Source organism: Merops nubicus, unplaced genomic scaffold (genome assembly GCF_000691845.1).
Source record: "Merops nubicus isolate BGI_N331 unplaced genomic scaffold, ASM69184v1 scaffold29452, whole genome shotgun sequence".
Lineage (NCBI taxonomy): Eukaryota > Metazoa > Chordata > Aves > Coraciiformes > Meropidae > Merops > Merops nubicus.
In genome coordinates this window covers 1-10,041 of record NW_008593301.1, presented here as the reverse complement: position 1 = coordinate 10,041, position 10,041 = coordinate 1, and the positions used below count along the sequence as shown (strand labels likewise).

At 40.2% G+C, this 10,041-nt stretch overlaps 1 protein-coding gene across 1 annotated transcript in view; it reads right to left on the bottom strand.

The window, feature by feature from the left end:
* The window catches only part of NPHP3 (nephronophthisis 3 (adolescent)), a gene marked incomplete at its 5' end in the record, with an annotated part of 16,718 nt that extends 7,120 nt beyond the window's left edge, over positions 1–9,598 (bottom strand). The window contains 14 exons of the mRNA XM_008935418.1: positions 486–568; positions 1,170–1,272; positions 1,742–1,839; positions 2,350–2,493; positions 3,340–3,454; positions 4,157–4,260; positions 4,668–4,847; positions 5,418–5,492; positions 6,053–6,200; positions 6,697–6,857; positions 7,096–7,229; positions 7,689–7,841; positions 8,121–8,271; positions 9,473–9,598. Of these exons, the coding sequence (XP_008933666.1) occupies positions 486–568; positions 1,170–1,272; positions 1,742–1,839; positions 2,350–2,493; positions 3,340–3,454; positions 4,157–4,260; positions 4,668–4,847; positions 5,418–5,492; positions 6,053–6,200; positions 6,697–6,857; positions 7,096–7,229; positions 7,689–7,841; positions 8,121–8,271; positions 9,473–9,598 (1,775 nt within the window). The remainder of the gene's footprint in view (positions 1–485; positions 569–1,169; positions 1,273–1,741; positions 1,840–2,349; positions 2,494–3,339; positions 3,455–4,156; positions 4,261–4,667; positions 4,848–5,417; positions 5,493–6,052; positions 6,201–6,696; positions 6,858–7,095; positions 7,230–7,688; positions 7,842–8,120; positions 8,272–9,472) is intronic.
* Positions 9,599–10,041: the final 443 nt, after the last annotated feature.

Sequence of the window (10,041 nt, the reverse complement as noted above, 5' to 3'; positions counted from 1 at the left end):
AGCAGGAATTATAGAGCAAAGCACCATATGCAGGATGTTAAACTAAACAGTTGCTGAACTTCCTTTTAGCCTTAAAAATCTATGAGGCAAACTATCTGGTACATCAGTAAGTGTAACAGACCTGAAATGAAACTGTTGGACAAAATGGTACCAACATTCTCCAAATACCTTTAAAGAGCATTGAAGCAACTGACATACCCATAAAGCAGAACAGCAGGAAAATACACTAAAAAGAGAAGAGCTGAAAATGGACAGATGATAGAACTATTTGGATTCCCTTAGTACCAAGATGGCAACTGTACACTCACTAATTTCTCTTCCATTGCATTCACAGTCAGTGAAGGGAGAAAACTTTGCATACTGCTCCCCTGTTTCTCCTTAACAAGCTTCATTCTGTGTTAAATGTACGTATTTCAAAATGCTAAAAAACCTACCAGAAGCCTTCTGGAGATGAGCAAAACCTTTTCAAGATCATCTGAACTTACCGAGCAATGGTTTTGCCCAAGAGAGTGACATACAGAGCATTGCAAGTCGTGGCAGAACGACAATGTCTCTCAAGCTTCCTCTCCTACAATATTTGGAACAAATCTGTGAGCCAAGATAAAATTAACCACACCAATAAAATGTCTGACAAGAAAATAAACCTTCTGGATATGCTTCTATCTGTAACATCTGAAGACTGTGATGTGATTACTAGAGTGCCCAAAATACAGCATGCTCTTCTAGCTACAGAGGCATGCAAGTTAAAGTTTCCTTTTGAGTTGAGGATGAAGAGCTAGGACCTAACCCTTACATCTCCCAAGATGAGGATTACCTTACAGAACCAGTCTCCAAGGCAAAGAGGTAAAATACTTTTTTTCCCCCACTCTGCCAGTCATTGTTACAGCATTATGCAATACTAAACTTTCCCTTATTCTACCACAAAAGAACACATTTACAGCAACATAGGCAACTGCACTGGTTTTGTGTTAATAATTTATGTTCTTCCATCAGTGTTTCAGTGCTATGAGCCACGGGGTAAAAAATACTCCAACTGCACATTATCCAAGCAGTAGTATTGAGTTAGCTAAATCTGATTATTCTGGGAGCTGGGCTTGTTTCATCTTTCCATCTTTTCATGAGAGGTTATGCTGGAATGAGGTACTTGGGAAGAACTGCCCCAGCCATACCTGCTCTTTGGTCAGTTTAACATTTGCAGCGTTACATTCCGCGCTAATGAGAGATTTGACATCTTTGGAGTTCAGTGGATCAAGATGAAGCGTGGGCCACAACCTTTGGTGAGGGAGAACAAAGTCATAGTCAGACCTTATTAAACAGCACACAAAAGGATAAAAAGACATCAAAGTTTCAGAGCTTTTTAAAGATTCATACCAAAGCAGTAATTGAAGCAATTCCCTGGTACTAGCAAATTCTAGTCATGCACTCTTAGCCTCAGCATGGATCTATGTCACGGTACTGTGGCTCCTGATGTGCACCTGACTGCATTTAATATCTTTCTTCATACAGACATGTGGGCACATTCAGCAGAGTAACCAAAATTTGGGTTTCCCAACACCTAAAACCTGTCCTCATTGCCGTTACAACAGAGGAGCTTTTGTCATCTTCAGTGGTGGCAAAACCTTGCCCTGTTACATCTCCAGGTCCTGACCAATCTGCTTGTCTGCTCTTCAGGCAGCAGCTGTCATTTAAACCAATAATTCCAACCCAGGCTACTCTGGAACACCTCAGAAACATACCATACCTCCAAGCCTGTGGGCAGGTTTCCACATTCACTGAGACAATCACTCTCACGTTCACTGGCAGTGGATCTATCAGCCACTTCATGTGCTTCTCAGCTTGCTTAAAAGCAGATTTTGGTTACTTAATACAAAGGTTCAAAACAATGCCAGAAGTTGATACATCTCATGAACTGTACAGCTCTAGTGAAAGGAGTCTTAAATTCTCCACTGCCCTTAAATACTGTTGCTGATCTGGTTCTCAGAACTGAATGCTCCAGTCCATTGATCTGTATCAGCACAACTGCATATTGAATAAAGCAGATAGAACACTATTGTTAAAATGTCCACCTCAAATACTAGGCTATTTACATGTCAATTAAGTCAGCTCACAGCCTTCAAGACTCTGAATAAATAACATAATTGAACTGCTCAAAAAATAAGATAAATTTGGGAGAAAAAAAGAAGCAACATAAAATTTATCTACAAAAATTGAAAGGCTATCTGCACTTTTTGCAAAACTCTGTGCTCTTTAGCAAACCTTAATATTTCTGTTACTTAGATACAGCTGAACCTATTACAATAGTCAAGAATTGCCTTTAGACTGACAAATGGCAAATATTTGAAAACGTACCTGTATTTGGTCAATAGAATCAATGATTATAATAATGCTGCCTTGATGACGTGCAGAAAGTTTTTCCAGCCAGCGGGGAAACTCTTCCAAAAGTTTAGCTGGATCCAAAGTCAGAGGTGAGACTAACCAGGAATGTTGCATAAGCTGCAGAATTATAAACATATATAAATCAGCTAGGACAGTTGAAAGAAGTCCTGTAGACACAAAAGGGAAAACCAAACCAAAACTGGGGTGTGTTTTTCTAGTCAAGTTCAGACAGATTTATTTCCTTCCAGTACAGGCAGAAAGCTGGCATATGCAGAAGAAAGCACATTTATTGAACTCATGGTGTATATTCTAGATAACCTGCGTTTACACAATGGACAAGGAATTTGGAGACCTAAAGGGTTTAACAGTTGCACAGGTTAAATAGGCAGAGTTCCAAAATACAAGAGAAGATTGTAAGAACACAATTGATTTCGTTTTTCTACAGGCTTTAGTCCTGCGAGGTCCTTAGTGTGGACTGGTGAAGGGAAAAGAAAGCTCAGACCCTGGCACAAAAATACTCTTCACTTATTCCCCACATATCTGATATGCCATTAAAACATAAATTAACAAAGGAGAGAAACTAGTCCAGGAACAATGTGGTGCCAGCCGGTGAATACAGCCTCAGGTTTCTGAGCACACAGGCAGAAGAGGCACCACCTGCCTCTCTCCCTGGCCAGACAGCAGGAAATTTTGGAAACAGCTTGTATGGTTTTATAAGCCACCAATATAGGTCACTGGAAGCATAACTGCTAATGGCAGTCTATTGATGAATGTCCCAGAGATGCTATTGAATTGCTCTGCATTCAATGCATAGGATTGGGTTCCCCCCATTCTATAGTGCCTTACACAGGTATTACTCTTAACTGATGCAGCAGAACCTGTAGGGAAGGTTATCCTTTCAGAGGCACAGCCAGAGTGGCTCGTCCCAGCCCCGTGCCATGCCCAGCAGCAAGCCAGCAGTACCTTTAAAGTAAGGCGCTTAATGATCAGCGCAGACTCGGAGCTGGCAGACATGGGCCTCCCAACGAAGTGGTAGAGAATCAGAGTGCTGGGTGAGTGCTTCTGCTGCAGCTGAATCCTAATGGCAGAAGTGAAAAATAACAAAGCAGCACTTACCAGACCCTAATTTTGCAAATAGATCTCAAATAAACCCCATCCTTTGCAAAAGGAGAAAGAGTCTGAGCTAGAGGTGTCCCACATTTACCTTTTGGAAGAGATCAGATGTGCCCTGAGCTCTAACTGAACTTTTTATGTCAGATTCCTTTTTGGTCTCCCAGTACCAAAAGCCATTGGCAAGTGCCCTTCCTGGCACCAGCCAGTCACATCTCCCTAAGCTGTTAAGAAACAATGACACTATCCAGTTATTTTTATGTCAGCAAATTGTGTCATAGCCTACAAGTGACCATAAAATGCATTTCTATGGTAAATTATTAGGTCTGATTTTTCCTCTATTTCATTTTAAAAGACTCCAAAGGACCCCTCTGGTGTAGCAGAGAAGGGCAACACTACCCAGGTACTGGAAGCACTTACTAAGGCTGTGCAGAGGCAGACCTGCTGGGTGGTCCAGCTGGAGCCAGGGATGTTCAAGGCTGTCCAGATGGAATCAGCTACTCAATTCATACACATCCTTCCAGGATGCTTCAACAGCCTCAGTGCTTTGCAAATGCTTCTGTTTTACCTCTAGTTAGACTGATACAATGTTTGAAATATAATGGAACTGTTTTTCTTAAATTTCATTCATACTAATTGAAAAAAAAAAAAGATTAAAAAAATAGTTTACCATTTTGACAGAAGGAGAGATTTCCCAGAGCCTGGTCCTCCTGATACAAGCAGAGGTGGAATTGGTGCTGGTGCTGCTACGAGGTCATTTAGACGTTCAAAATACTATAAAAAGACACAATTATTACAAATGCAGGTGTTGAGGCACAGCTCAAGACAATTTACAAAAAAAAAGAAAGGGAAAAAAAAAAATGTCATTCAGACCCTTTTCCATTGACAACCAAAGTCTAGGAGGACACCATACTTCTGGCACACCATTATAGTGCTTTTTTCCAGTGCAGGAACAACAATGGCTTCTTCATCAGTGTCATTCAAGCACACACAAACTGGCACATCTCCCAGAAAATAAATACACTGTCTCTATCGGACATCTGGCTTCTTCTAGCCTAAGGAGCAATAGCCCCACAGATGCTCTCAGACACAGCTGCTTCTGCAGAAGCACGTCTTGCCTAACAAGAGATGGAATGAGTGATGACTTTCTCTCCATCCATACACATTTCCAGAGTACTTACTTTCTCAAATCCCAGCTCACATGTTGAATTAGAGGCCTGCTGAAAAGCTTCCATCTGTTCCTGTTCATCATGTGCATCCCACAAGACATCACCAAAAACTTCTTCTTCAGGAGCAGTGGACTCTTCCTTATTATCCAAATCCTTCCCTTCCAGTTCTGTCATTTCACACCCCAATATATCCTAAGGGAAAAAAATTAAAAATCATTTACATGGGGAAACCTGCAGCTGTAATTCCTAACAGTGCAGGCACATTTGGCGTTAGTCTCGGTTCCACGGTACCTGAGAGCAGCTCTGCTAAGTCATCAATATGCTCCTTCCCTTCTAGGCTAGCAGAGAACATGAATAACTGAGCAATTAGATGAAACCAGTTTAATTCTGAATGCACAGGTCTCGAGACATTGGTTTCAGTCTTCTTGTAGTGGAAGCACCTCACCACAAGGACAGGTAAGAAGAGAATGGACTGTGCAATCTTTCCTTAGCCTATGAAATGGCTAAAGAGAAATTAGAAAAGAATTTAGGCTACAGATAGATCCCTTTCCCATGTAACTTCTCTTCTGTCTGTAAAAGCAATGCTCAAGGAGTTTTTTTGTTTTTTCACTTGCAGATTTCTTTGTCTGCCAGATATTAATGACGAAAGACAAAAAGATCCTTTGAATTAATCTAAGTAGCATATAGCAATCACAGTGACATCATTGAAGATCCTAAATCAGAGTAGGAACAGGAAAAGCTGAAATGAGTCATGTACTCTACCTGCTTAATTATCTTTTCCACACAATTATAGATTTCATATGCTCCTTCCTCCACACCTCCAGTATGATCGATCATCTGAAAAAGCAAATGGCAAAGCAGGACTCAACTCTGAATCCAGCTGGGAGTGGTATTTAGCACTTCTGACAAAACCATTCTGGAACACATTTACATTCCATTCTGCTGCATTCCTTAGGTAGGACCCACTTTGCCTAGGCTTTTAAAAGCTGGGCATCTAGTTTCAGCTCTTCTCAACAGTTGTCTTTGCAGGGGGAAATGAACAGCAGCTGATCTGTTTTCAGATGGGAGGGGTCTCTCTGGAAGCTCCTTTCTGTTCAGCAGCTACAGAGGGACCTGAGGTAAATTACTTTGCCATTTAAATGGCTAAATACAGGTAAAAAATTCTATCCTTACCACACAGGATTTTTTTTTTCAGTGAAAATAGCTTTTTTTCTCTCCCACTAATGAAAATTTTGAAACATTCATAAATTTCAGCTTCATCAATCTGCTCATGTAATGAGCATCCAGAGCAATGAGTGCAATGCAACTTCTCCTAAAATCTGGGACTACTAGTGCTCAATGTTTTTTATAGCAGGAAAGTAAGCTTTTAAAATGCAACCATCTTTAGAATGCCATACCTTTGCTTTGTTCATGTGAGAGATTTGCTCAATTAGCTGCTGCACTGAGACTGAACTGACTTTGCCATCCTCCTTTCTGTGGTAAATTAGGCGGGGTTTTTCTTCTGGGTTTCTCAGGAAGGCTTCTTCACAGTCCTCCAACAGACAACTAGATTGGAAATCAGCATTCTTGTGCTATATTACACTGCTGTAGTAAACAGTTCAATCAACATAAGCTCTGAAGATGTGTTTCACTGCAAAATCTAATTCAAATGTCTTATCTATTTACAACAAAAGGCAAGCAAATATTTCAGCAGAGACTTTATGATAAACTCTGAAGCAAGGAAAAGCTAAGAAAAAATTCATGCTACTTGTACCAAAACCATTAAAAATCATATTCATTTTTGTGATTGTTGCTTTGTAAATGAAAACTTGTTTCATGCTGTGTTTTTAGAGAATCTGGGGCTACAGGAAAAAGGAAATGATACAAAGTTGATGTATTCTTTTAACTGTCTGCACTAGCAAGCCTGAAGTTTGAAGGAGTATCGGGCAGAAGATACAAGCTTAGGAAATGTACTGAGCAAGGCATCACATACATTTTAATAAGCTACACTCTGCATAAATTACCCGTTTCCATTTGCTTTGCCAGTCTGGAGAAGACTTACCTTGGCAAGGTTAAGCACAGGAGCAAAATGACTAATGAACTTTTTTCAATTTCCCATTTCCGTACATCCTTAAGAGGCCTTTCATTTTCTGCTGGAAAATGAACAACTTGAAAGAAGTATCCCATTGTTTCACAGACTCTTTGAAGTTTTGGTGAGTAGTTCTGAAAGCAAATGTAACAGTGTTTTAGTACTAAATCTGCATGGCACTAAGGACCTCCTGGATAAAGCTCAGTTTCTTTTCTCTAGGCAACGTCTCCCCCTGAAGTCCTTGACAGTATTTTCACTGAATTCACTGAAATCAGGCTACACCTTCTAAAGCTTTCAAGAAGTATTAAGAGAGATTTCTGAATAAGTATGACAGTGGAAACAGAAAAGGATGTAAGTTTGTGAGGTACTCACTCTAATGAAGATGTCCACTTCTGGCTGAGTCTCATCAGCACTAATAATAAAACATCTTACTGTGTTACTCCACAGAGAGTGGGAAAACAGAGGAGTAACCTGTAATAAACTAGCAACAGCAGCATCCCAATCATCTGCCAATGAAAAAAAATAAACCAATAAAAAACAACAAAGAGAAGTTGAGATCTTCATACCTGATTACACTGCATAACAGGTAAGTCATCACTTGTAAACATTACAAATGCTACATCTTATTTAAAACAGTAGTAACATTTTTACTCAACTATTTTAATTTTACAAATTTTCATTTTGTGAAGGCAACAAAATGGTATTTGGTTTACTCACACTGAGCAACCATTCACTGCTCTTTGCTAAAACCACTGCTGTACATCCCCCAGTCACCAAACATATTATGCATTACTTAGCATATACAGCTACAGTTCCTTGTATTTTTACAAAGAATTCTAAATAACCCTTCAGTCAAATTACCCAAGAACGCACTGAGAAGGAGCCAAGAACAGAGCCACTGAAGAATGGATAGAAAAATGCCATAGACACCTATAATCCCTGCAAAGCAAACCACCATTACTTACCCCTGTTTATATTGGCAAATGGTCCCTCAACGTCTATGGAGCTGTGAGCAAACTCAGGCCCTCTGAAAGACTGCTGCAGGTGCATCATGCTGCCCATGGACGGCTCGCTTCCCAGGGCCCCTCCGTTCCAGTACTCAGACTGTGCCCCAGCAGCTAAGAATTGGAAAACAAACCAAAACCAAACCTTTTCTCACACCTTTGTGTGCTGTGGCTCTAAACAGGTGCTTGTCCCAACTTAAGGGTAAAGGGGCTGTAGGTCAGGACTGAAACATATGCTCTGTGCCATGTGACAGAGAAGCCACACACTGCATTTTGAAAGGTTTCTACTTTTAAGGATTGCATTTTCATACTCCTGCCAAGATGTGACAGTTGATGCATATTCAGAGACTTCAACCATGTTCCAACACAAAACACTGGGGATGAAATTCTCACCGGTAACATCCGTACAGTTATCATCAGAATCAGATTCTTCAGGATCAAACACTTGGATTCCTTGGGCCTGCAATCTCTGAAGTTTTGCTTCTAGCTCTCGTTTGGCCCTCAGTAAGTCCTGAATCTCATTTTCTTTAGTTTCTCTAAAAATCTATAAGCAGGAAAGGAAAAAAAAAACAACCAAACAAGCTGTAAAGCTTTCAAAATTCAGCATCAGTTCCTGAATTCAGGTTATCTGCTTTCAACTGGAAAAATAAGTTTCTAGCATTCATTTAGCAGAAGCCTACAAATGAACAGGAAGACAGAGTTTAAAATGCTCTATTTTTAAAATATAATTTTAAACTTTAGTGTACTGTTCTGAAAGTCAGAAGCCTACATTAGTATGGGAAGTTCATTCAAAATGGCAAGCAATTTTCTTCACCTTTGAAAGTTTACCATCTTCTAAAATCATGTCATGACTTTTATTCAAAGGTTCCCTTTTATTCTTCCATATTTTTCTTTTTACATTTACATATAATCTTGTATTTACTTTTTATTGTTGTGGAAATTTAAATTTCCTAAGAAAGTGATGGGGCATCTCCAGCTGTCCTGTTTGTAACGCCTTACCACTGGGAGGCAGGGGGAGGAACACAAACCCAGATTTAAATTCAAAGAGATTAAATCCTCCTCAAGTCTAATTTTCTTAAATAACGTCAAAACCAATCCTCTTTTTATAAAATCTGCCAGACAATATCTGTTACAACTGAAGATATGAAGAATCTTGAGAACAGTGCAAAACCAGGACCTATTGCCCTGGTTTGGGTGGTGGAAGTACAGGAGAAGGCGAAGCATCAGCTTGGCCTTTCAGGTCATCCCTCCAGAATGTGCAAAGGCTTTTAACTGGCTGTCTTTAACAGTTTAGCAGTCAAAGAGATGTATTAACACACTCTTTTCTTTACTGTAAGCTAGAAGTGTTAAATATTACAATGCTATATATAATGTTTATTAAGAAATAACACAACTCCGTGTTTGTACATTCCTTCAGCATGTGTCAGTTGCAGCCCTTGTTTCCTGGTTGCTCTCAAATATGGACATATTTCTGCATTCAAATAAGGAAGGAATTTAGTTTAAGATGCATGACTGCATATTTTCCTTTTAATATATAGTTATTTTCTATATTTTCCTCATAGTTTTACAGAGAAGCTCTGGTAGGATTATCTTAAATACAACTATAGCTGTGATACTTCAAATTTTTTGGGGGGGAGCAGAGGTCCTCATGAAAGCTATTGGAGAAGAGTTCTCTGGGGGAATGGGACCAAGTCACATCTATCATCTTCTTTTTGGTCATTTTGCAGGGAAAAGTCAAGCCATACCTTGAATTGCCTTTTGACCTTGTCTCGATCGTGTTCAAAAGTAGCAGCTCTCTCCATGGCTTGGTATTTAGCTTCTAACGCACTTTCTTTCTCTCTAAGTATTTTCTGGTAGGTTTTCTGAAGTGCCTGAAAACATTTAATATACCATTTTTCTGAGTGAAAGCAATCACTGATAGAAGGTTTTAGAAGACTCTTCAGGTCTGACTCTAACAATGTTACCCCAGGTTCCCACATCTCTCGTGACTCCAGGGAGGACAGCTGCACACCGTGCTGTCCCTGTCTCTGGAGTCTGGCACATCCTGACAACTCACCAGGAGAGCACTGGGGCACGCACCATTTCATAGACTGGTTTGGGTTGGAAGGGACCTTTCAAGGTCATTCCATCCAACTGCAAAGTGAGCAGGGACATCTGCAACTAGAGCAGCTTGCTCAGAGTTCCATCCAACCTCACCTGGCATGGTTCCAGAGAAGAGGCATCGACCAGCTCTCTGGGCAACGTGGGCCAGGGGCTCACCACCCTCAACAGCAACAATTTATTTTTTAGATCTAGTCTGAATCTCCCTGTTTCA